This window comes from Catharus ustulatus, chromosome 4 (assembly GCF_009819885.2).
Source record: "Catharus ustulatus isolate bCatUst1 chromosome 4, bCatUst1.pri.v2, whole genome shotgun sequence".
Taxonomy (NCBI): domain Eukaryota; kingdom Metazoa; phylum Chordata; class Aves; order Passeriformes; family Turdidae; genus Catharus; species Catharus ustulatus.
The window spans coordinates 63,457,690-63,483,609 of record NC_046224.1 but is presented as its reverse complement, the minus strand read 5'-3'; the positions used below and the strand labels follow the sequence as shown (position 1 = coordinate 63,483,609).

The window sequence follows — 25,920 nt, the reverse complement described above, 5'->3', positions numbered from 1 at the left end:
GTGGAGAAAGCAGCTGCTTCTCCTCTTTGGCTGCAAATCCTGAGGCAAACTGAGCACTGCACAAAGGTATAAATGCTCCCTGCGTGGCACCCACTCAATCTTGGTATGAGTTCAGGCTCAGCCTGTCACAGGCAAGACTTCAGAAACTGCAGATCCTACGGTGACGAGTTGTGCAAAGCTCGGAAGGCAGTAACAAAACTGACATTAACAGGCAGCTGTGCTAAGGCTGAGGAGGAAAACTAAAGACCTTGATGTGTTTTGAGCTGCTGTGAAAGAACGTGGGCTTCTGCTGCCTCCTAGGGTATGTCCTGATGGCAGAGCTCAGGAGAGACCTGAACTCCTGCAAAACTTCCCCAGGGCAGGGAAGGTGCCAGTGGGTTTATGGGGGCAGAGAGACCAGCATGGTCTAGCTCTGAGCACTGACTTGGCCTTTGAGCTGCTTTTTCAGCCTCCCCTGGACAGTGTGTGGGAATATTAACCAGAGTTTGCAACAGCTGCTTACGGTCAGTACAATTAAAATGCCTTAAAAAGCCTAACATTTTAAATACACACTCTGCATTTCATGTTCATCCTCTTCCTATTGCGAGTTTTGAGGCTTCAGGGTTTCTGTTTTTTAAGGGTATCTCCACAGCAAGGGCTAGAAATAAGCCATATTAAGAATTCTCACTGTTGAGGAACACATCTGGTACAGGTAGCTGGGCTCACAAGCTGCGGATGGAAATGCAGGCTGAGCTGTGATTTAAATGCAGATTGAAGCACAGGTTAAGCCCTGGGTGGGAGCCCAGGACAAGAGATGAACTGCCGAGCTTTGGGATGACAAAGGGCACAAAGCGGGGACACCCAGCCAGGTGAGTGGGCACTGAGACACAGCAGCAGCCGGGAATCGCCGACCTTTTGGACAACGAGGGAGAGGAAAAGAGCGATGGCAGTGAGGTGCATGGACAGGAGATGGGGCAGGAGCCGAAGACTCGGGAGGAAGAGCGAGACTGGCCATGGGAGACTGTGATGGGATAAAATCCCAGGGGCTCCTTCGCTGAGGTCCCTCCCTGGAGCAGCAGCTGGGGCTGTTCCTGTGTCACTGCCCCAGGAATAAATAAATGGCTTTATGGAAGGAGCCCTTGGGACTCTGCCATGGCAAAGCCGGTGTGATGTCAGTGGAGTGTGGGGGCAGCCAGGCAGGGACTCCTCGGTCCCTGGAGCCAAGGAAGGGCCTTTGGTCCCAGAAAGTCTCTGACCTTGGGAGAGCCACTGCCAGAGAGTCCGGGAATGGTCGGACTGGGGAGTTCCCTTAACATCCCGTAACTCAGGACTCCAAATCCAGGAGCCTTAAGAACAATGCAGGGCAGTAGGAGACTTGTGATAATATTGCTGATAATCTCTGCAGTCTCTGCTCCTGAAGAGGAAAGGCAGCTGTGTGAGCCAGATCCTGAATCCAGATGGAGATCTGGTCAGACACTTAACCTGACCTGGCAGCAACAGCATAGCCCTGCACTATCCCATATTTCACATTACACTGTTTTGGCTCTATTCCGCACCTGTTAAAGTTGCTTTATATGCTTTGCTGTATCCTTCATCTCTTGAAAAACAGTCCTTTTTAAGCCAGTTATAGCCTCCTGTTTCTGTGTTTTTCAGAAGAGAAAATATGACTGAATTTTCAGTATTTCTAGTTGTCAGGTTTTGACAACACTGAGGCCCAAACACTGCTATGTTCCACATGCGCCATTTAATGGTGGGCTGCAGGTCTTAGAAACTTGCCAGTTTGGTCCTTGATGATACCTCCTAAAGCAGAGCAAGCAGGAGAGATCTTACCTCTCTCTACACCTCCCTGACAGGAGGGTGCTCCCAGGTGTGGGTCGGGCTCTGCTCCCAGGGAACAAGGGACAGGACAAGAGGAAACCGCTCAAGTTGTGCCAGGGGAGTTTACTTTACAGGTATTTTAGCCTGGGAAAAACACTCACTCAAAATGAAGAGAAGCACAGTTCTTCAAATGCAATGCCGTGAACAAACCCCTGGGTAAAGTGCTCAGTGATTTAGTAATATTTATGTAAGATGTTACATAGTCATTCGTGTCATTATGGAAATACACTGTAGGATCAATATAAACAAGAATACTGAATCCAAAGTAAAGCATGGACATGAGACACAGGAAAATCTAATGATTTCATTAGATTTGTTTAAATCACTTTGCTGTAAATCGTTGGCTTTTTGTTTTTATGTATTTTTATTATTTTGTCACTGTAATTATGAATTGTATCCACTTTTATGTATAAGGAAAAGGCGGGCTTGTGTGGACATGAGCAGACTCGTCACTGCTGCTCCCTGCTCACTAGGGATGTGACCTGATGTGTTTGAGCCTTGTCCAGACCTGGTGGGGGCTTGTGGCCACTGCTGCTTGAGGGCTGGCCAGCATGTTGGGGCTTGCTCTGACTTGTACCCCAGCACAGTGGGCAGGTCACAGCCCACCAGAGAGTGCCTGTGAAAGGGGCAGTGCCCAGGGGTAGGACAGATGTGGAGGGCAGACTGCCCACGTCCCCAGTGCTGCTGCCTGTTCCTTATCAATGGACTGATAAATTGTCTTATTGATTCACCTACCCAGTTTTGGTGAGTAATTTATAGCATTTAGTTGTATTCTGACACTGCATGAAAACAGAAAACTCGAAGATGGAGCCTCTAATAAATTAAGCACTGTCCCCACATGATCAGAAGAGATCTGAGGTACTCTGCACCACCTCTCTCCATGCTCAAACACACTCCTCCTAGTCTCAAAGGACTGCAGTGTGTAAGAGAGACATTGGCCAATGTGCTTTATTCAAACACCTCAGAACACCCAAACTTCTCAACAGGAAAAATATGGCTTTAATTTGCACTATTTACCAGTAGGCAAAGTAATTATGCTGTAGAAGTATGCATTACTGACCTGCTAGCTTTTTTCCTGCTCCATAAAATTCAAAGCTATGCATTGAAAAGGACAAGCTGGTGGTAAAAAAAGGAGTTTTTCAGTTTTTCTTTCCCTCACCTCATATGCCTTTATATGAATTTTCTGTTGAGTGAAAATTCTCTTCCCTAGATGCAGCCAATACATCAGGGAATGTTGTCACATTACTTCAGCATCTTGGTGAGTTTGTTCTGGGTTTTATTTTTCTTTTCATTTACAGAGTGCCATCATCCTGTAGCTTGCCTTTTACAGCATTGTTCCTCATATTGCTTCTTACATATAATCCATTGCAAACACCCAGAGACCAGTTACAGCAAATTAGGCTTGAATCAGTCCATCCCTCAGCTGCCATCCGTGGATGAATAGCTCCAGGATTAAATAGATGCTTGCTCTGACTCAGCACCACAGTTCTTGCACGAAACAGAAATCCAACTGTTAGTCTGGGAATTGTATTTGAATAATACAAATCTGGGAGTTTTCTTTCAGTTTTTCCCTGATCAAGAGGAATTAGAGGTCGATATTACATGGCATTCAAATAGCATTAAAATTGCCCTATAAATTACTGATCTGAAAAATATGGTAGGTGAAATAGCTACAGTAATTCTGAGGTAAGGAATACTAGAGGAAAATCAATTTTTTTCCTACAAGAAAATTTATCCATGTTCTCTGTGAATTCTTCCTGATGCTGGAAGGTTAATCATACAAATGAATTAGAAATAAACCTGTTCAACTGAAATACTCAGAAAATCAAGAGTATTTCACCTCAATTCTCATTTTCAGAAAGTTGTTCTGAAGTGGAAAACTGGGAACACTTTCCTTCAGTGCTTGATTTAAAACACATGAATGTGGCACTGTCTCAAAAAAATGTTCCATTGGAAACAAATTGTCATTTTCAGATGGAGAAACATTCCAAAGAAATATTCTTGACCTGTCTGTAGGAAGGCAGCACTTGCAGTGCACAGGCATAATCCAAAAACGAACAGCTACAAAATATATTTTTGAAAAATCTCTCTAAATTAAATTGTTTAACAACTGCAACAATTGGAGGTTGTGGAAAGTGTTCAAATTACTTATTTTTCCGTCAGAAAATAACAATTTTTAAAACACTGCTCATAAGAAAAGGCAAGCTTAATGAATTTACAATTTTAATTATTTTTTTAAAATGAGGACTGTTAAAATAGTCCATTTTCATATTGCTAATTAAAGGCATTTTGATTTGGGGCCCAGGATCATGTAGAACATTATTTTCATTTAGAATAACCTATTAAAAATTACAAAAAGCAGAAGCAAAATACTTAGAGGTGATCTGATTTCTGTTATTCTTTGGACATTCAGGTCAAAGCTCTTAATGGGAGGATGTGACTTTTTATAGGAAAACAAAATGTCAAAATCTCAAAAATGCTCTAAAAATATTTCTTTTTCACCCAATAATAGTAAAAAAAATTACTTTATTGCATCATAAGCAACAGAACCAGCGGAGCTGTGACTCCTCTCCATTTGTGGCTGGACTTTGTGGCACCTGAGAGAAGCCATACTCACACTGCAGTCTGTTCTGGAAGCAGGGGGATTTCCAGAGTCTGTCCTCTACCCAGGCACTGATTGTCTCTAAAACTTACAGGAAATCCCCATTTCCAAGCTCAGGACCCTTTCCTCTGTGTGGGTTAAAGCCAGTTGTGACGCTGGGAAGGTTTTTGTGGAGGGCAGGAAGGCACAAACAGGGCCCCTCATTCACAGGGCTGCTATTTGCAGGACTTTTCCCTGCAGGTTAAACAGCTGGGTGCATCAATATGGATTAGATTCCCAATGTTCTAATAGTTCCCTTCCAATGGCTGTGGTATTTCCCAGCAGCACTAAATCACTCTGGTGTTTCTCTCTTGGTGCTCAGAATTACTCCATGTGCTCTTCTCCAGAAGCACTTGTTCTTCTGCAAGTGACTCTCTGTTTTTCTAACTGAAGGAAAGCTTTGAACCCAGCTGATTCCAGCTGCTCTGCACATCTGGCTGTGAAACCCCTGCCCTGCATGCTCCAAGGTGTCCTGGGCAGGGTTGGATCGGGGGGGTTTGCTCCCACCAGCGAAGTTTCAGCCAAGAGAGCAGAGAAGCAGACTGCATCAAGTGCCTAATCAGAGCAATCCTTGAGACTGCTCTAAATGAGATCAAACTGTTGGGGCTGGATCCCAGTCAGTGCAATCCCTGGGGAGCAGACACTGCCATCTGCACACTCATTTATTGGGCTTTGGAATTATTTAACGTTTGATTTATGGTGGTGAATTGAATCCTGGCAAACGTTCACTGTGCAAAACTCTCTGTTCCCTCACCCATTAAAAATCAGGGCCTGATCCATGTGAAAGCTCCCTGATGAGTTCACTACATTTTGGATCAGAACTCTGGGTCCCAAGACTGGCAGATAATATTCCATTTCTGTCCAATTTTCTTGCTCAAATTTAGAAGAAGCTCAAATGTTTTCCATCAATGTTTTCATGTTTATCTTTGGGAGAATCCTCACAGTGGGTCAGGTTACTGTGATATAGAAAAGATGACCCACTCTGACATACAAATTTTCCAAAGGATCTCAGCCCAAGGCAGACATCTGCCTCGGGGAATTTCAGTCCAGATGGCTGGAGTTTGGCAAAGATGGAAGGAACTGAAAATAGAGCTCAGCAATGGAAAGTGGTGTAGAACCTTAATAATAGGAGGGTGCTACCAAGTACCACATATGATAAAGCTCCACAACAAAAAACATAAGGGAAGCATTGAGAGAGGATTCTTTACATTATGCCTCAGAACATATGATCTGTCTCTTGTCTTACTTGAAAGAGTATCAGCGTTAGCTCTTTCTTTTTTGCCTGATCCTCCAGAAATTACCATCAAAACCAGGCAGCTCAACCCCAGCCTTTTCCTCTCAACTGTATTAAACAAGGTTTGTCTGAGAAGCATAAACCCATCCCAGACAGTCAGAAGTCAGAACTACAACAGTTCCTCTCTGCCCTGAAGAGTCAGTAGCAGACTAGAAAAGCTGTGTGGCTGAGACCAAGCAGTTGAATTTTCATTACTTGGTTTGCAGACCAAAAACCCTTGATGTTTCAGTACAAGAACACAATTTCAGTTCTACAATACCCAGCATAACACAAAGATTCCCTTAGTTCTAAGAGGTGAAAAACATGATTTCACTTAGATCCATTCTGAAATGTTTGAGTGTCTGTTTCTGCTTTCACCTCATCTCTGTCAATTAACTCTTGATGAGCAGGATGTGAACACTGGAGCTGGAGCATTGTTAAAGCCATTTAAGAAATTTGCTGCCATTTACACCTGTGTAAATCCTGAGTACTTCACTGGCATAAATGCAAGCACAGTTTGGCTTGAGGCATCAGGGCTTTCATTTTTTGTTAGTTTTGTTTTGATTCAGCACCAGATTAAAAATAAAACTCTAATGACATCATGCTTATGGCAGAGTCAATGGATTTATGCTGGACTGCTCCAGAGTAAATCAGATAAGGCTTTGACCTAAGAAAATCCACACAACACCCATTTGCAAGCAGCCTGCTGAAAAATTTTCTGTTTTGGAATGTCTCCATCTTTAAGGAACTGGGGGCAAACAGCCCACAAACACCTTGGTGTTGTTAACAAAGGGGTTTATTTCAGACATATTCCTGAAACCTCAAAAGTGTAGCATGCTCATATTGCAACTGACTCATTGTGCACCAATTTTTGGCTTTTCTTTCTCTTTTTTGTTCCTTTTTAAAAAATGCATTTCAGTTCTGCCCATCACCCCACTCACAAATTAAGGGTTTAGAATGGAAATTCTTACTAGTCCTTCATGCTGGTGGTGCTTGCAGGCACTGCCATGATAAATTATTTTACTATTTAATGACTCCTGATGTAATCACGGCAGGAATCAAATTCACCAACATCCATCTCTCCATTGTTACCACTCTTCTCTAAGCCCATCTTTATGGGCTCACAAACAAGTATTTAAATTGGTAAAGAGAGAGTTTACCACCACAATCCTACCTCTACATTTGTTTATGTTGGATGACATTTTTGTCCTGGCTCGCATTACTCAGATGGATAAAACTCAGAAGGGTTCTGCTTTACTGCCCTGTTTTCTCTTAGTGTTCCTGCATTTTTTAAATGCTACCAAATGGTTGCTTTTGGCTCTCAGCATTATCACATGTTGTCTATAAGTATGGAAATAGTTATGGTAATATGGACGTAAATCATAACTGTAAATACCACATAAAAAAGACTGCCATATAATTATAAAAATACCTAATAGATTTCTTTTTCAAAGACAACACAGCTGTCCTTTCTAACCTTTCATTTGCAGATTCTTTTCTCTCCTGTTTTTATTTATAGGTTGCCGTGCAGTTTGACATAGCACACCATGATTTTTGTTTCTAATTTTGAAAAGAAAAGGAAAAGAAAGAATACTCATTTCATCATAAAGAAGCATTAGTTTACAATTTTGAAAAGAAACTAACGCCAGCTCTAGAACATCATCTTGGAACCAATCTCCCTCTTAATACATTTCAAAAGGATCTGTCAATGGCTACATACCACAATATAAAATTAAACCCTGCCATGGAACTGAAGGAGGGGTCGGCCAAATGGCACATATCACGTGTTGGGAAGGAAGCCCCAGTCCTTCTCCAAACATTCCAGTTGGGTTTTTTGTGAAAAGAGCCACACTAGGTTATTACATTGGCCACAACAAAATAGGAATTTTATGCCCTACTCAAGGAAAAACAGGTTGAAAAATGTTCCAGGCAAACTCAGACTATGCAATGTGCCACGTCAGTGAGAGGAGTGAAGCCTTGCACAGCATTGATGTTGCCAAAAAGGGGTTTGGGTGTTTTTGCCCGAGAGCTGCCACCACGCATTTTACTTGTTTCTAGTCAGCTTTGCAATGCTTAAAGTCAAAAAGGAGTAGATTTTTTTTTTCTGCTTTCTGCTGGAGTTGCATGGTGCTTCATCCTCCACAAACTGGTTCTTAACTCTTCCCTGTTACTTCAAATTTCCAGAAGGAGCCTGTTGGTCACAAAAGAGAGACTGCAGGCATTGCTCTCATGCCACATGGATGGAAGGCTGTTATCTTTGAAATATTTTTGCCTCAAAGCTTCTACCTATCACCAAACAACCCCTTCAGAGACCTGCACCTCTGCCTTTCTGTAAGCAAATGCCGTGTTTTATCTGAAATAATAGCAAACCTCTCCAGGGAATGGAGTTCATCTCAGCCATCAGAAATGTGTGCTTCTCTCTCCCTCACTTTGCAAAAAAAGTAATTATAGTTTTATGCAGAACAACACACAGCTCTCAATGGGTTTGTTGCACTCTGATTCCCTTCTGGAGAGACAGCTGAAACAAATGAACTGCAAAATGCTGGTGGGGAAGGTCAGGCTGGACCAGAGGTGTGCTCATGGCTTATTGATACAGCTCATTTAGGCAGATAACATTCTCAAATCCACACTGCATTTTTATCAGTCTGCACCAACTGGCCTGTGTCCAAAAATGTGTCCTTTTATCAGATGTGTCACTCTTTTGGGAGGCTGCCATCACTAGATTGGGTGACTGAATGTTAAAGTAATTTCTCCAGGGGGAAGAGGCTGATCCCAAAGGTTTTCTAGTTCCAAGGGGGAGATAATTTTTCACCACCAGCTGGAGCCTGATGTCAGACATGCCCTTGCTTCATTTGTTCTCCTCAGAGGTTGAAACTCAGCTTGTCCTTCCTGATTCCAGTATTGTTTCACATTTGGGTGCATAGTAGCTACTACACAGTGAACTGTTAGAGCAGGAGAGCCCATGAGACGTGGGAAAATAATTTAGGGGAAGCAGTTTGACAGCAGGATGCAGTAGTTTCTATTGTCCCATTAAAACAGAGATAGCTGGGAAGCTTAACTTCATATCCATTATGTAAACATGTGTATTTTAGCCTAATGTGCCAAAAAGATGCAAATAAAAAAGAAACCCAAGCAAACCAAAAACCCCAACCTTATGCTACCAAAACCTCAAGGAAACCAACACAACAAATATTTGCTCTTTTTCTGCATCATGTCTACTTTCTTAGCAGGGATATGAGACTGAAGCCTTGTACACCTGAAAGAATGATAATTTGTACTACAAGATCAAATGCCCTGGGTTCACTCTCAGTCTGGCATCTATTTTCCATTTGTAGTTTGGTCTGAGAACAAAAAGGAAGCTGCAATGATTGACTCATATTATGAAAACATCTTGACACATTTTTGTTCTTTTATATGTGTTTTCTCCACAACAATAAGTAGGGAGAGTGGGAAATCACCAGTTCCCATGCAAAATATAAAGTTTAATACTTCAAACAAAAGAGCAGCTTGGTCTTGCCCACTAATGGCTTGAGCTTGCACTGACTTTATTTAGATCATGCCTAAATTAAAGGCAGAACACAAGCAGGTATCTGCAACAGAGATCAGTCACTGGAGCATTTCCTGCATCTCCTGTAATATTCCTCATCTTATCCCAAGATGCCTCTGTAGCACTCTAAGTCAGGCTTTGAAATAAAACTGATCAATTCCACAGCACATTGTGCTAAAGCTGGACCAAGGCCAGACACACTAAAAACTTTCTCACCTCTCTTCTTCATAAATATGGAGCAGTCAGGAGACCATGAACTGCTGCTTCCAGAGGTATTTACGATACCAGCAGTATTTCTCTCTCAAAGCACTCCAAGTATTATCACAGATACTTTTATTGCTAAATTTTCAATCTGTATTGGGGATTTCTCTTTATATGCACATTCAAGAAATTCGAATGAAGCCGTGGTATGAATTTACAGAATATACAGAGAGCAATTCATCTCTTTCAAAGTGAGTAAGGCAATCTGAATGAAAGCCATTTTCACTTTGTGGCTGCACAAGGGACCAAACCACTTTAAAAGTTAGCTTGGATAACTTTATCTGTGAAGCTGGTTCTCTTACACTGTGCAAGAAAGCTAAAAATCAAAGAAAATCTGTCCTTTGACAATGCAGTGTTACATATTTCTGATGTTGTCCTAGCAATGAGCATTAAAAATTAGGCAAGAGATTGTATTAGTTTAATTTCAATTTCTGCTTTTTTGGCAAGATGCACAGTTCTTAAGAATTATGAGAAGTTTCCTTCCTCTTTCCTTCTCGCCTCACTTCCCCAGAAAAAAGTGAAAAGAGAATTTGCATGACAAATTTGAGTGAGACAAGGAAACAAGTAGGCAGTGGATATGCCAAATTCAAATGGCCTTTTGTCTCAGCATCATCACACCCCCCACAGCAGCCACTGTGCTGCTCCTGTCCACACAAAGTACCCTGCTGGAGGGACACCAACTTTTAGAGGTAGGAAAGAGAGCTGACTAAAACACTGTTAGAGAAATAGAGCAAGTTTTGAGCAAACTTGTATTTTTGTTATCACTTGAGGAGAAAAAACTCTGGAGGATGTTTGGAAGAGGTCTAAGACAATAGACCCTCACTGAGCTTTGGCCTCGGGGCACACTGCAAAGTAATTAATTAATAACAAAGATGAACATATTCCTGGAGAGAAGACAGTGAGGGAGTGGCAGAAAATGTGCAAAGGTAACTGCACAGGGGGAAAAAATGCAGTAAACATTAAAGAATCTCAGGATTTGTAGCTGAGATGTCAACGATTGCTATTCACAAATATTCCTGACACCAACATTTCTGTTTAATTCACTAATTCTTGTGTGACAAACACCAGCCAGTTCATAGTCCAAGGCATGTGATTTGACTTTGACATGAAAACAGCTCCTTTTACAATCAAGAACCAGCATAGCAGGCAAATGGTTAATGCTGAACAACATATACATGATACTTCATCAACTCCCTCACAAAAATTAGGATATTATTCATTATTATGGAGCCCTGTAATTCTAAAGTAAATCATGCCAAGATACTATCTTGCAGGTCTCTAGATCAGATATCATTGCTCAGGAAAAAAAAAGCAAGCTTTCATGCACTTACCTTATCCTCCAGCCGGATCAGTCTGGCTCCTATACTGTAGTATCCTTTGTCTACTCCTTTTTCTAAAGAAAGAAGAATAAAAATGGGACATTCATTAGGTGGAGAATAAATTCAAACTATGAATTATATCTATGGTATTTAAAGCAAAAAAACTAAAAGCTGGTAATAGTAGGGTAGCATAAAATATGTGAATATAACAAGAAAGAATGAAACAGAAGTGAAAGAGAGTGGCTGGAGAGAAAGGAGTTAGTTTTTCAGACTGACAAGATTAAGTCAGTCTAAAGGGAAACTTGGACCTTGGTAGAGGTAGTCAGTGGACATGAAGAGCTATAAATGGAATCTGGAATAACATTGTCTTGTTTAATTATCTCAGTGAACTGCATGTAGTTAGATGGAATGGGCACACCTCCAGTTTTGAATATCACTGGCCTGAGCAAGGTAAACTTGCAATACATAAAGAAATCAGAATAGTTTTCAGCTGAGGTTGCAGGTATAGGAGACAGCACTATCCAGGGGTTCAAGGGCTGGAGTGGCAGAGATTGATGCATCTGTCAGTAAACCCATCCATCCATCCATCCATCCATCCATCCATCCATCCATCCATCCATCCATCCATCCATCCATCCATTCTATCCATCTCCTCTCTGCAAAGGAGTGACACTGGGAAAAGCTCTTGCATCCTCATTTTCCATCCTACTCTTTATGAGGCCTGGTTAGTAAATATTCCCAGTTACATATTCCACTGCAAATGGTAGGTTTGGAGCCAAGGGTGAAAACTGTGGAAAATGGGATCTATCCTTTCTGCTCACAGGATCTATTGCTAAGGAATGCCATAGTTTGAGGGTGTTATTGCACAGGGAGTGAAGTACAAACCCATACATATTCTGATTTGGGAGAAGATATTCACATGTTAAAACCCACACCCCGATACTGAAGTAATTTACAAGCTGATGCCAATGGAAGTTGGATGTTTTTCTCTACTAAAGTACATTTCCAATACCTGGAGTAATTAATCCTGTATTTTTTCATACATTGCTCCCTTTTCATGGTGATTAAGCTATCTAAGTCAATTTTGCTTCGGGCATGGGCAAGGCTGAGATATGGATTTGCACAGTGTCAGAGTTCACAGAGTGCCTGTATGAGCTCAGCACGTTCCTGGATTTCTCAGGGAGTTGTACTTGCTTTACCATTTGTATTTGCTAATGGGATATGTTTAGTGATCTGTTTGCAGCAAAGTTCACCTCAAGGCAACTTGTGCTGCGTGCACCACGACCCCAGAGGAAGACTAGCAAAAGCTGGCAAAAGCACTTTGTGCTTTCCTTCTCCTCCACACACCACCAGAGCCTTTAAAAGGTCCTGCACCTTTGGCAGCTCTTTGCAGGCGTAGAAAAGAGAAGTGTTTCCCCAGAGAACCTGCAGGAGCAAATAAAGTCAGGGAAGAAAATGTGGGACAGACAATAAATGACACAGCTTGGCTCATAATGCGGAATGTTCATCGTTCACAACCTCAGAAACGTCTTAAAATGTAAGTGGCTGAGGCTCACCTTTATCTTTGTGCTCATCTCTGCCTAAAATGAAATAATTGGCTCTGCTGTCTACTTCCTAGTTAGTAAATCTGTACACACATCTTTCAGAGTATATATCAGAAAAAAAGTATGACTTTAAGGATTTCTAAACTGGGATGTGATTTGAACAGCAGTGGGCACGTAGTGTTTTTGTCTAGGTCTAACCCCAAAAAGTTCTCCAAACCTGAAGAAATATTTCATAAAGCTTTAATAAAATAATCATTTCCTCACCAGTTCTAATTCCATCCTTCAGATAATCACCAAACCAAGTTAATAGTGTCTCCTATTTGAGTTATTCCTGAAAGCTGTGTGGAACAGAAAAGAAAATAGGGAGCAGGTGAGCAGTAAGAAGCTGTATTGTGGCATGTGGCACTGCTCTAAGATGTGGAAGATCAGAAGTGGGAGGGATGATGCACATGGACAGAGCTGCATCTCATGGAGCCCTTTGCTGGCATGCAGGCCATGTAAAGTCACAGAATGCTGTGGTCTTCCCCAGTTTCTTATCAGCCTCCATGGGGAGCAGCATCCAGCCCTAATTTACAAGCATTTCCTCCTAATACAGATGATCTTTGAAAGCAAAGGTGGTGTGTGCACAACACACCAAACACTGGGGTAAGGAGTGGGGCACAAGTTCAGATAAAGTCGCTCCAGTGCGTGTGATTTCTATGTCATGTTTATGTTTCTCTCTCGATAGATAGATGATTTTAGACTTCCTACATCATTAGATTGTTTGTTTTTACAGAGTTGAAAAGATTGCATGGCCAACTATAAATCTGAAATGACTTAAGTTTCTACAGTCTTTGCTTAATTTCCTTTCAGTACTGAGATTTTACTCTTTGTGTTGGGCTGCACTAAAATGCAGATCAGCTAAGCAGTCCTGTAACTCTTATGGGAAAGGCACAGAGACAAAGGATACATGGCACGACCATAATGAAAGGAAGCACAATTACTTATAACTGGATGAAAATATACATGGGAAAATTTTAACTCAGAAATAAAAAAAAATTTGAAAACGTCTTGTGTCACATGGTTGGTATGATACAAACCCATTATTTTATATACTGAGATTGGAATCAGAGAAAACATTAATAAATAATCAATAGACATTCTAATTCAGGAGACTGGATAGTTGTTAATATAGATTAATATTAATAAGATATATTTGTTAATATGGACATTTCTTCCCTGGAAGTCTTTGCCTTCCTGAGTGTACATATTATTCTGTTTTCAAAACAACACAATCCTATATTAATTTCCTAATATTTTCACAAAGCTGGCCCATCTATTTTCCTGGTGAGGAGCAAGATATGCCTCTTGTAAAAAACAAAACAAAAAAACCAACCCAATAAAAAACCCCAAACACTTTCAGGTTGGCTTCACACCATTTCAAGACATGATAACTCTTTCCCCAGATGGAAGCAAGTGATATAAATAGCACATACTGATATGAGCAGGAGGAAGAAAGCAACTCAAGGGAGGAATGGCACGATAATCTTATTTTTTCACACAGTTAGCATTCTCCATCTCATCAGAATATATCAAACTTTAAAGAAAATATTTTTTTTCCTTTGGTTAAAGAAAAGTATTTATTTATGAAGACCTTCAGGACAGTGAATGACTAGCAGAGACATGGTCTGAAAATGGTAAAAGCTGGAAATGATTCTGCTTTATAGAGCAAGAGTCCTTCCTTAATTTTTACACAACTAGAGGGGAGCTAATTCAAAAATATTCAAATTTATCTGAAAGCCATCAGTTTCTTTTAAGTAGAAAATGAGGGATTTGACCCGATATTCCAGATTGCTGAAGACATCTCAGAACCTTTGTAAATAGTATCTCAGAAAGCAGCACAGCCCAGAAGACACTGCTGCCTTCTTTTGGCTAACTCGGTGCAAATGCAGCCTTCTGGACCTGTGTTTGACCAATTCTGCCAAAGCTCCATGTAGGGATGATTGTGATGAGCTTATGGCAAGATCTGGATTCTTGGGTTTGTAAACTGTGTGTGCTGCTAAGGAAGAAGGTCAGGATTGCCCTTTTGCACCCATAAACCAGCAAGTAAGAAAGTTGCCTCAGTCATGGCAACTTTTAGTTGGGAATCTCTTGTCAGTCAGAGCCTTTTACAGCTGGCTGGTAGAAGAAATTAAAAAAACGTTAAGGCATAGTCCTGGATCAGGCACTTGTAATTTCCTTTGGAAAGCCTAAAAAGTAAACTGCCAAAATATTTTCATCTCCGGGAGGGGTGGGACAAATCAGCTCCCACAGAAATATGGGTATATCTCATTTCAAATATCAATTGACTAAAAAAACGATAAAAATTAAGCTGAGTATATTTATTATGCTTTAAAAGATACAGTGACCCAATTTCTTCTTAACAGATGGGAAGAACAAAGTATCAGAAAGCTTAGGCGGCACTTAATGGAGAAAAAAAGCAAATAATGGAACTGTCAAAATTTTGCAAGAAAGCCCTTTCAGGCACTGCCACTGATGTCATGCAGAACCAAGAGATTCAGATAAATTGCAGATAAACATCAGCTTTTTGTGTACTTTTCTGAACCCAAACACTGCATCTTTTGTTTTACCTTGGCATTATTCTTCACCTTTGCCCCTGAAAAGCTATAGTAACTCTCAAAAATTGCATTGAAAAGCAGTTAACTCCATGGTGTGCAGTGAAGGTCAGGTATGACACTCTTTATTTGTATCACTGTATGTGTCTATTTCATTGATTCCATAAATTCAATTAATGTGTTCTTTCCCTCTACATCAACAATTTCCATTATTAAGGCATATGTTTATTATGACAGGAATATGTTTCATCTGACAAAATTGTGTCTCCTGGAACACTGGGACAGGCTTTCAATGAAACTCAGACAGAGTCTTCTGAATATACTCATAAAAGTAGGGTCCAGGTCCTTTGAATTGATTAATTATCTTAGAGTTTTTAAATCCACCCCTGCTTGTAGGAATTTGAAAGAAAGGGAGGAGAAGCCAAGACCAAAACAAGCAAAAAGGGAGAATTCTTCACAATATGCACATGTGAAGGTGGAATTGGGAGAATTCTTTGTACAAAGTATGGCAGATGTAAGTTTAACGGGATAATTAGACAAGTTTGTTGAGGACAAACCATTTTGCTAAATACACTAAATACAATGCAACCTTGTCAGGAAGCCTTTGATGTGCAATGGGCTGAAAGCTGACAGGAAGATTGGAGGTTTTTTTTACACATTTCCCAAAGCACCTTGCAGGACTGATCTGACCCAGCACGGCTTTTATTCTCTTCTCATATCCTTATCTTGTTTTAACACAGCTTTTAGTGCTTTTTAATCTCAGAGAAACTAACTTGAAAAATAACAATTATTGCTTTCACTGAATTCAGATTCTGGGTCTTTTATGACATCATTCACTTTTGAAATGCAATAATACTATAGACAGGCTGCAATTACTTTTATATAATATTATCAAAGTCCACAACAGGCTTTCCATAAAAAAACTGATCCAAGCCCCACTGAGGTCACTGGAAAGATTCCCGTTCATTTCAACAGACCTTAAGTTTCTTTGAATGGGAGGATAATAAAACAGGGAAAAAAAATAAAAGGAGCTGGAAAGGAAAATTCTTTTCATGTTTTGGTCCTTGGCAGTTTAATTTTCTTTGCATTGTCATTTCTTTTTTGCTTGTCATCAGTACAAAAATAATACAGTCTGGGGGAAACACCCATGTTGTTAAAAATGAAGCCTGGAAAAGTATTATGTAAAAAATCTGTGCTCAGTGTAGCATAAGCCATGCGTTCTGAGAGAAACTCAGGGAATGCCGTTTTTCTAAAGACAGTAAAATGTCTGTTTTCACCCCAAACAGACAACTACTGCACCCACTCTTCACCACTTGGAAAACCCTGGGAGTAAAGGCAGGTTGGATACCACCAGGAGTAATTGCAAACTAACTCTAGGTTTAATTCTGCAGACCATTTCTCTGGAACCACTTATCTTATTTTTGGATTTGTGGAGGGTTTAGATAAAATAACTACTAGATCAAATGACTTCTGGTTTTGGTCTTGCAACCCTCTAACTGAGCTCACCAGCTTCTGCATCACTGTAACCACCATTCTACCTTTCCCAGTCAGTTCTTGGTACTTTAGATTCTTTCCAACACTTGTTCAAAGCCACAGGCCCACCTAAAACCCTCCCAGTGGTTTCCATGACCCTTTTGACTCAAGATTTGGTGAGACCAAACTTCCTGAACATCTTCAGCTGTTTGAACCTCTCAGAACATTATTTCACAATGAGCTTCTAATTATTTGCCTCCTCTGATAGCAGAAACTGCTTGATAAAAAGTGCTTCTGACACTGGTCTTTTCAAGCACAAATTGCAGTTCCACTTTGGTAATGCTATACTTGAAATAAAATAATACATTCTTGGAGGTAAAGGAAGTTTTTCCATAAATTTAGCTTGCACATTGTGGAACAAATTCCCATGCATAAATATTTATAGAAGTATTCAAGCTGACAGTTCTTTTCCTGAGGTCCAAAACCAGCTACAGGGAAAAAGGATTGTACTACTGAGCCTTCTGCAGCAATCAGATGTTGAAAATGTGTTTTGAATGATATTCCTTGTTCTGATAATATTAACCACTGACAATATGCCATTTTTTAGAGGCTCTGAAATTACTTTGCCACCCTCATTTGTGCTTCAAGTCACTTGGGGATATGAGTTCAGGATGGAAAAAATATTTTTAAGTGGAATCAATATATATTTTAATCCTGGCCCAAAAGATTTAGAAAGACTATTCTTGTAGAAAAATTTCCCTCAGGATATTTCCATCCCATCATTCAAATTCACATTTTAACATTTATTCCTAATTTCCATGTACTCCACTGCCACCTGGACGAAATGGATTTATCTTGACACAGGCCTTCCAGGGCTTATTAGCAGAATTACATTCATATATAATTGGCTGGATTATAAATCCACATTACTGTAGCCAAGGGTATTTTCCCAAAGTTATGAAGATAATAATTTTGCATAAAATGTAGTCACCATACCTGGGAGGAAAAGACCTGGCTTTCCCAAGGATTGGTCCAACCTGGGAAGCAAACAGAAAATTAGAAGCAGAGCAATTACCAAGCAACTTAAGCTCTGTTGCTAAGCACAGGCACATAATTTACATGAGAATTTACAGTAGCTCTAAACCCAAACCAAAACAAGCAAAAACATGAGACTAGCATGAGTTTCTGCACACAGTCAGCAGTTTAGCTCTTTAAGAGTTTTTCCTCCAAAATCAAACCATATTATTATTGTTATTTTCGTGAGTACTAATATTTCTCAGACTTTCAAGTTGTAACTAAAACATAGTTCTCCTGTGTCCTATGTAATCTAATAACAAAGACTATACAAACAGAGTGACTTCTTAATAACATTTGCAACTATTCCTGGAGCCTCATGCAGGCGGATTTAATATCTATATATGTTGACACAGTAGATTCCACTCAATAGGAATTTTTTTTTTCTTTTTTTCATTTCATTTAAGGGCCAGGGGAGTTCATTCTGGTGTCCCAGTCCACAGCATTAATTTGTAAAGAGAAAAGCACTTTGTGCTGAAACAGAAGAGAATAGTTTTGTGGCAAAATATTTCAGCTGCAAACCCCAAACTTGGAGAATGCATGTGTATGGAGGAATGCAGGCAGGGAAGAGTTCCAGATAGTGCAGCACAAGCGAAACAGATTTCTCTCAGTTGTGGAGAACCACAGAGTGGAAAGGTAAGGTAAATCATTATTTGAAAAGTTTTCCTTTTCTAAGAGGACAGAAAAGCTTGGATCACACTATAAACTTCACAGCATGCACCTTCATTTCTTTTAACTCCATTTGGAGAAAAAGGAGAGGAGAATAAAGGATAATTGTAAACTTGATCATAAAAAGGGTTAAAAATGGCTCCAAGTTAAATCCTCCAGATATTGTGCTCCCTGTTGTGCTTGCAATTTTGGACAATTACTGTTCATTAAGTACACATCTCTCCTAAAGCCAGCTGGCACTGGGGAAATCAGATATTTCATGAGGTAGACAGGGCCTACCTTCTTTGAAGTTCTTTTATGCGAACCATCATGTTGAGGTGTCCTTGGGAGTACTGCTCGATCACGTCACGGACGTCGTATGGCTTCCGAGCTTGCTGGGAAAGGAGGCAGGCAGCAAGGTGAATATTGGCCAAACTGGATTTCTGTTTCAGACAGGCCTTCATTCTATTTTTTTTATCTGCCTATTTGCCTGCCATTTTGCAACAGTTGTTGTAACAACTGAATAAATGGAATTAAAAAAAAATATGCAGCCGTTGTAGGAGTGAATATTTGTTGTGGAGACAGAGCCAAATGATTCCCATTACTGTCAGTTAGAGTCATGTCTTCATGTTACTCCATACTGAGCAAAATATTAGCCCTTCACAGTGGATTTGGGAAACACAAATAGATAGATAATTTATCTGGGACTCCCATGTGCAGTATCTCCTGGCTCATTCCAAAGCCATGTGTTAATCATAATGTCAGGGGACTGAACCCCAGGGATTGGCCCAACTCAGAACACTTGGACCCAGAATCAAATGTCTCTGAAGACCAAAGATGTCTGGTGACAGAAATATTGCTGCTTGAGGAGCAGGGAGGACAGATGCTCTTCATAAGTCAGGAGACTGCCGCACGTGATTTTGTTTGTTCTCCTCTGTCTTTCATGAGACCTCCTAGATCAGACAAAAAGGTGCAATTCAAATAAAAAAGGGCTGATTAAAAAATGTGGGAGAGTTAATAAACTGCCACCTGCCCAACTATATTCCCATCCTAATGAGAATCCACATGCTTCTGCCAAGCTTTGGTTTCTTGCTGTAGCTACTGTGGCCAAATTTTTAAACAAGTCTAGAGAACTTGCAGAAAGTGATGTGGTTATAGAAAGTGCAGCACAGTGAAATTTTAGCAAGTAAAATCAATGTGTCTGTGGAGGTATAAATGCAAATCACGGGCTATTGGAAAGACCAGCATTTTGAGAACCCTCATGGGAAATGTGGGGCAAGATGTCTCCCTTTTTGGCTCTGACTCAAGAAAAGAAGTGGGGGGGGGAGAAAAAAGCAAAGGTAAACTGCACATCTAGTAATTGGAAATTACTGAAAACAGCTCATTAGTCATCTTGTTGTCTGTTTGCACTCTGTCACAGCCTCAGCCAGAGCCATTAGCATGCACCACTGCACACATGCATTGAACACCTACAGTATGTGCTGGAGTCATGCTTGGAAGGCAGCCACACAATCCTAGAAATTTCAAATGAAAGCATGGAACTGGAATGGAAACAAATCCCGCAAAATGAATGAAGAAGCGAGAGCTCTTTGTGACAAAATGCCTTCCCTGCACTCTGCACTTACCTGCACCAATACTTTCAAAAGAGTTGTGGCTTTGGAGGTGTGTGTGAGTGCATTTGAGTGCATTTGGGAGCAGAGGCTTTGCGGGGGAGGGAGGTTTCAGCTTTCAGCTTATCGTTTGGTTTTTGGTTGGTTTTTTTTCCTCCCCCTTCCCCAGCTCCACATTTTGCAGACGCTGACACATCACTATTTCTGGCCAGAAAAGCAGCCTATTGTCTTCACCCCGAGAAGCAGTGCCAGTATCACTCTTTAGATGGACTAGTGGGGGTGCCTGGAGAGCATTTTGGCTAAATCCCGTGTCCTTTCCTTTGGACACTCTCTATTTAAACACCATGCACGGCGCAGAGCCTGGATGTGCTGGAGAGTCTTCCCCTCCCCTCTCCCCCATGGGCTACCATGTGCATAATTAATTCTACTCATTCCCACTGAAATTTCTTTTCCCCCTCAAAAGAAGTCCCGTGTCTGTTAGCCCTTTTACCAAACCATCAGCTCAAAATCCTACAATTGCAAAGTGCTGGATGCTGAAATCTGCCTGAGTCCTCTCTGAAGCTGAGTTAAAATATCCCTCCAGTTTTCACCAATTCCCCCTCCTCTTTTTCCATAAAGCTTTAGATCTGGGCATCTTAAGTCTTGCCAAACTTTGGCACAATCCCCTCTCATGTTTTTATTAGGAAATGCTAGAATGATACAACTGAAGCCAGGAGGTAATGGGCTTCCAGAGAAGTGTGGTAAATGCAGCACTTGAACAACTCCTTTGACTTTCATTCTGTTCATAATCCCAAATCCTGGCCATTTGAGCTCAGTATTCCACATTCAGCATGCAAAACCAAATAATATTACCCAGCTTTGAACTTCCAAAATCTAATTAGCATGGCAGTCCTATAAACTGTATTTCATGGCCCCAAGAAAGGAAGAAACAAAAGATTGTTCCTTCTCCTTCTCCTTCTCCTTCTTCTCCTTCTCCTTCTCCTTCTCCTTCTCCTTCTCCTTCTCCTTCTCCTTCTCCTTCTCCTTCTCCTTCTCCTTCTCCTTCTCCTTCTCCTTCCCTGTCACTGACTCACAGAATTCTCTCCATAGATTGATGAAATTCACTTTTTAAGGTTTGGCATGACTGCTACTGCCTGACAGCTCCAGAACATTATGTCTCTGGTGGTTTGAAATATCCTAATTTTTAACCTAACTAATTTATAAACTTATTTTATTTTACAGAATTGGTGTCTCTATTTTACTTTTAAAAATTTTCCAATAGTTTTAATTTATCTGATATATTTACAATAGAACCCTGCTCTCCTGTTTTATGCTGAGTTGAACAACCTGACTTAACCTAGTCTTCTTTCAAAAGGTAGGGTTATCTGAAGATACACGTCTGCATGGGATTAGGAAATATATAAGATGTTCTATCTGCCCTAATTTAGAGTCTTCTGAGTGCTGGGATCTTATCTCAGGCTTCTATCCCTTGCATTTAAGTGCTCAGCTCTAATCAAACTTCCCTGAAATGTAGCTTTTTGATTTATTTTTTTAAAACCTCTTCAAAAGGATTATGAAAGACCATTAACTTGCAGTGGATCCTCTTGGATAAAAAAAAAAGCATGAACCTTGAGATGGAAATAATGAGGGCTTTGAAAATCAGTCCAGAAGTTAATTTTTCATTTCCATGGCATTTCCAGCCCATGTATGATGAAAATGATGATATGAGGATCACATTCCAAACAAGTTTTATCATAAGTCTCACTAAACAGGCAAAATTAAACAGTATTTTCAATGCAGAACATTTAATTTGAGCACTCAGTAACCTAATTGAGAAAATTAACTGAACACTTCATAAAGACAGCAAATTTCCAGTAGGCAGATGCTTCATAATTTTATAAAATATGGCCTATGAGATCCCTTTCTCAATCCTAAAAAAAAATACATTTGGAAACATGGGTCACACCTGTGGAAGCAACTTTGCACCCACAGTACTTGTCAGTGAAGCCTATTGATCTGCCAGCCATACACAGAACGGGACTGAACATTCCCTATTGATCAGGTGACTCAAAGCACTCTTGTTATGATCAGTATTTTTGCAGACACCCTGACAGAGCTTTTTTCACCCCAACACCAGTGTTTTCTTCACTTCTGCTAGGGAATGGGTAAGTACTGGTCAACACAGTTAAACAAAAAACAAGTGCAGTGAAAAAAGAGAAGTAAAAAATAATGATGTTGACTCCACCAAGTCAGGGGTTTGTGGCATACTGCATCCATGGATCACTGACAATTTTGCCCACACCATTAAAAAATCCACAAAAGGTGTGAGCCCCAGAACGACAAAAGTACTTTTGACTTATTACAACCACATTCACCAAGACAAGTTAACTCTGAGAGCACCTTCAATGTCACTCAAGCTAATGAGATGCGCTTGTGATTAATCCTGCTTCTTACCTGAAATTTCCTTCTGGCCACAAAATACTGCATTCTCCTGATGACTTTCACAGCTGTTCTGTGTGCTTCAGTCAGCCTGCCAAGGAACACAAACACAGACAGACATCAGCTGGGGGGGCAGGAGGGAGGAAAAAATGTCTTAATGGAAGATGTTGACTCCAAGCACTGAAATCTACAACTGTGTTTTATCTTTATAACACAAAATGGCAGCGTAGCAAAGCTGTGAGTGCATGGACGCTTCATTCTGCTGCTTTGCCTTCCTGCAAATTGTGGTTCTAAGTATTCAAAACCGATAAGTGAGACAGTGAAAGCAGGTGTACAAAGATAATACATGTGGAAGGGATTAGACAGGATTACTGTCAATGCACACAACTGGCATCAGTTTGAAGAATGTGAAATGTTTATAGAACCATGAGTGCATTCCTTATTTTGCATTTACTGAGTGTTTGCCCATGAGCTCTATTGCACAGAAATTAAGTCCTTTAAAGAGTACTTTGAAGAAAAATCAAAGTGTCTTAAAAACAAGTAAATAAAAATGAACACAACACATCTTCTCAACACATGTATGTGTGTCTGGCATTCAAATACTGAATGGGACATTTTATAATGCAGCTGTATCACTTAACCTAGAGGATCCTGCATTTGCAGAACATTAATTCTGCCACTTGGCAGGCAATTAATTACCACACCTCTTATTTATGGTGAATTTTGGCAGGGTAGAGAGGAAACAGGGATATGGTAATTATAAGAATGAGTATTTTCTTTAACGACTAACTTCTTCCCCATGAGCTCTTTTATACATTCGAAGTAAGTGAACTAAAACAAACATTTTGTTTTTGTTTACAGGAAGCTGTATTGTTTGGAAATCTATGTTCTATATGGACATCATTCTTGACATGTGATGATAATCCCAGGAAAGCTTTCCAGCAGGAGTCTCCTGAAAACACAATCTGCTGCCTGTGTCCGGCTGGGGGAAAGAAAGTACTGGGTTGATCACTTTACTTGGGTGCCACAGTTTAGAGGCAAAGTCTTCAGAAAGTGGAAAGGTTACAGTGGATTATTTCAAAGTGAAGGAAATAAAGGCTAAACAAGCAGGGACTATGTTTTAAAAATTGGCATACTAATTCATTTTTATAATTATTCTTTGGGGAAAACACTGCTTATCATAGAATCATAGAGCGGTCTGAGTTGGATGGGACCCATCAGGATCATCGAGTCCAACTCCTGGCCCTGTACCCAAATAATCCCACCCTGTACCTGGGAGTTTCTGATCAGGTGAAGATGCCACAGCCACAAGCTTTAAAAATAGCTTTTTCTTGCTCTTTATGCTTCAAGTCCCAGAAGAATATCAAATAAATACACAAATAGATGTCTGCTCTGCTTATATGCTCATATTTAATTTATCTGTCTATATCCAAGCAGATGTCCACATAAATACACTCACACATGCCAACACCCAGAAGACAAAGCAGGGTGAGCATGACTGAAGAACCACCTTTGTTATACACCATCAGCAGCACTGCTGAGGAGGAATTTTTATATTTGTGTGAGCTCATCAAGGGGATTTCAGAAGTGTCACTGACGAGCTAGCAGCAGTTTAGCCTGCAGGACCTTTATTATGGTAAAAAAAAGCTCAGCTTGACATTCAGGGCCCCAGCTGAGCTCCTGTGGCTGCTGACTAGAACAGAGATGACATTCTGCTTGCAAATGGCACAGAATTGATAGAGAAATCTTTGTCAGCCCCTACAACTTTTTTTTTTTTTAATAACCAGAAAAGAATCATAGTTTAAAGTTTAGGGGTTAGTCTACCTCCCTTGTGTAGCATAAAAACTTAAGATAAAAACTTGAAATTATCCCCTATAAGTAAATGATGTGAAACTTCATATATATGCTTGAGGAGTTTTTTATTAGACTAATCCATATGAGATGGTTCAGGCCTGTTTAAAAAGGCTTAAATAGACAAGTTTAAAGAAGTCAGAGATGGAACCAAACCAAGGCAGTACTTTTGTCCCAAGTCCCTCCCTTAAGCAGAAATCAGGGTTACAGAACTTTTTCCACTGTGTTTCAAGCTAAAGTTTTCAAAACCATGAGATTGAACTCTTGGAACTTGATGCACTGCTTATCAGGCCTCATTTTAAGAGAGAAAAGTCATTTATTTGTGAAATACAGCTAAGAAGGTCACCCAACTGTCATTCCAGAGCACTTGATATCATTATGTTCCAACTAGCAAAACTCACACCAATCTCATTGGGAGAAAATTCTGAAATAGAAGTAACTGATTGGATTTGATGGTCACTAGTGTTAAACTGAGAGTCAAAAATGTGTGAAACCTGACTTTGATGGAAAAATAGCATGAAAAGGTGCAAATCCATAGACTGAGATACATGGATAAGTCTTAATTGCCCCAATAAATTCCCAGGGAGCACAGAAACTCCAGATGAGATAAATTCCCACTCTGTACAGCAAGCTGTCCTCCTGGTGGGGGGTTGGGGCAGCGTGGCTGCAATCCTAAACATTTTTTGAGATTTTACCTAGTTTTTATAGTTTTCTGACCACTAATGTCCATTACAGATAATTACAGCTACTACTGACCAGGTTACATTTATACCTGAATGTAGCCCAACATATTAAACCTTATATTTTATCGCAAACCCCTGGATTGGGCAAAACTCTTTCAACCTTGAAGGTTGAAACATCCACCAGGAGAGAACAAATGACAGAGATGCTCTGAGTGCTCTGTAGGAGCACAGCACCACTTGCAGCAAATCTCCCAGATATTTCAGAATAAGCACCTGATGAGAGAACAGCCTGAGGGGGGTGTGACAGACACCTCGTTTGCACACTCTTCCCATGTGCCATTTTCTATGGAAACAATACAGAAAGGGACAGATCTCCACAGGGATTGTGGTTTCTAACTCCCTCGGGAGTGAGGATTAAAGTCCTTGCATGCCCTGGCTCCCAGACAGCAGGACCTGAGCACTTGTTCTAAGCAGGAACAGGAGTGGCTGGGTGCCCGCAGTTTTGTCCCTGCAGAGCAGCCAAACTCTCCTGCCTCTGTGCACCAGAGGGCAGTGCCACACACACACACAAGGAGGTGCTTTCCAGCACATTAAAATTTTAATTATTTTTTAAAATGTACCCAGAAACCCAAGCTTAAGCTCTCCTCGTAGGGATGGAGACCACACTGAGGCAGGGTGTGTGGTTAGTATTGGGTGGGTTGTTTTGTCTGAACGTTACGCTCAAAAGAATATAATTAGCGCTTTATTGACACACAATTTCATGCTTTTCCATCTTTTAACCTAAACAACAGGAAATAATTTTTTGCCAAAACCCTTCCTTAAAGCGCTTTGTAAAGGAGAACAAAATGACATTTGAACAGAAGTGATCTGGCTTTGGGAAAGTTATGAGCACATAAATTAATAATTGAAGCTTGCAACATCTGTAACTATAATGGCTATCATGAAATGTCTACTGAAATAGCATATGCTTGGATCCATAAATGGTACTGACATCATCTCGAACTGTCTTCAATAGGACCCAAGGCAGCATGTGTTCCTTACCTCTCTGCTCAAGGATTTCTCAGCAGGATGCTCAAGTTTAAAAGGGCTCAAAACTATCCTTAATTACAACGAATCATTCCTGGTTT

At 40.4% G+C, this 25,920-nt stretch overlaps 1 protein-coding gene across 1 annotated transcript in view; it reads right to left on the bottom strand.

Annotated features, from left to right (window-relative positions):
* Positions 1–25,920, bottom strand: part of LOC116995463 (potassium voltage-gated channel subfamily KQT member 1-like) — a 240,416-nt gene that overhangs the window by 161,818 nt on the left and 52,678 nt on the right. The window contains exons 2-5 of the mRNA XM_033058210.1: positions 22,275–22,350; positions 18,532–18,626; positions 17,506–17,546; positions 10,911–10,972 (exon numbers count right to left, since the gene is read on the bottom strand). Coding sequence (XP_032914101.1) covers positions 10,911–10,972; positions 17,506–17,546; positions 18,532–18,626; positions 22,275–22,307 — 231 coding nt within the window. The 5' untranslated portion in view covers positions 22,308–22,350. The remainder of the gene's footprint in view (positions 1–10,910; positions 10,973–17,505; positions 17,547–18,531; positions 18,627–22,274; positions 22,351–25,920) is intronic.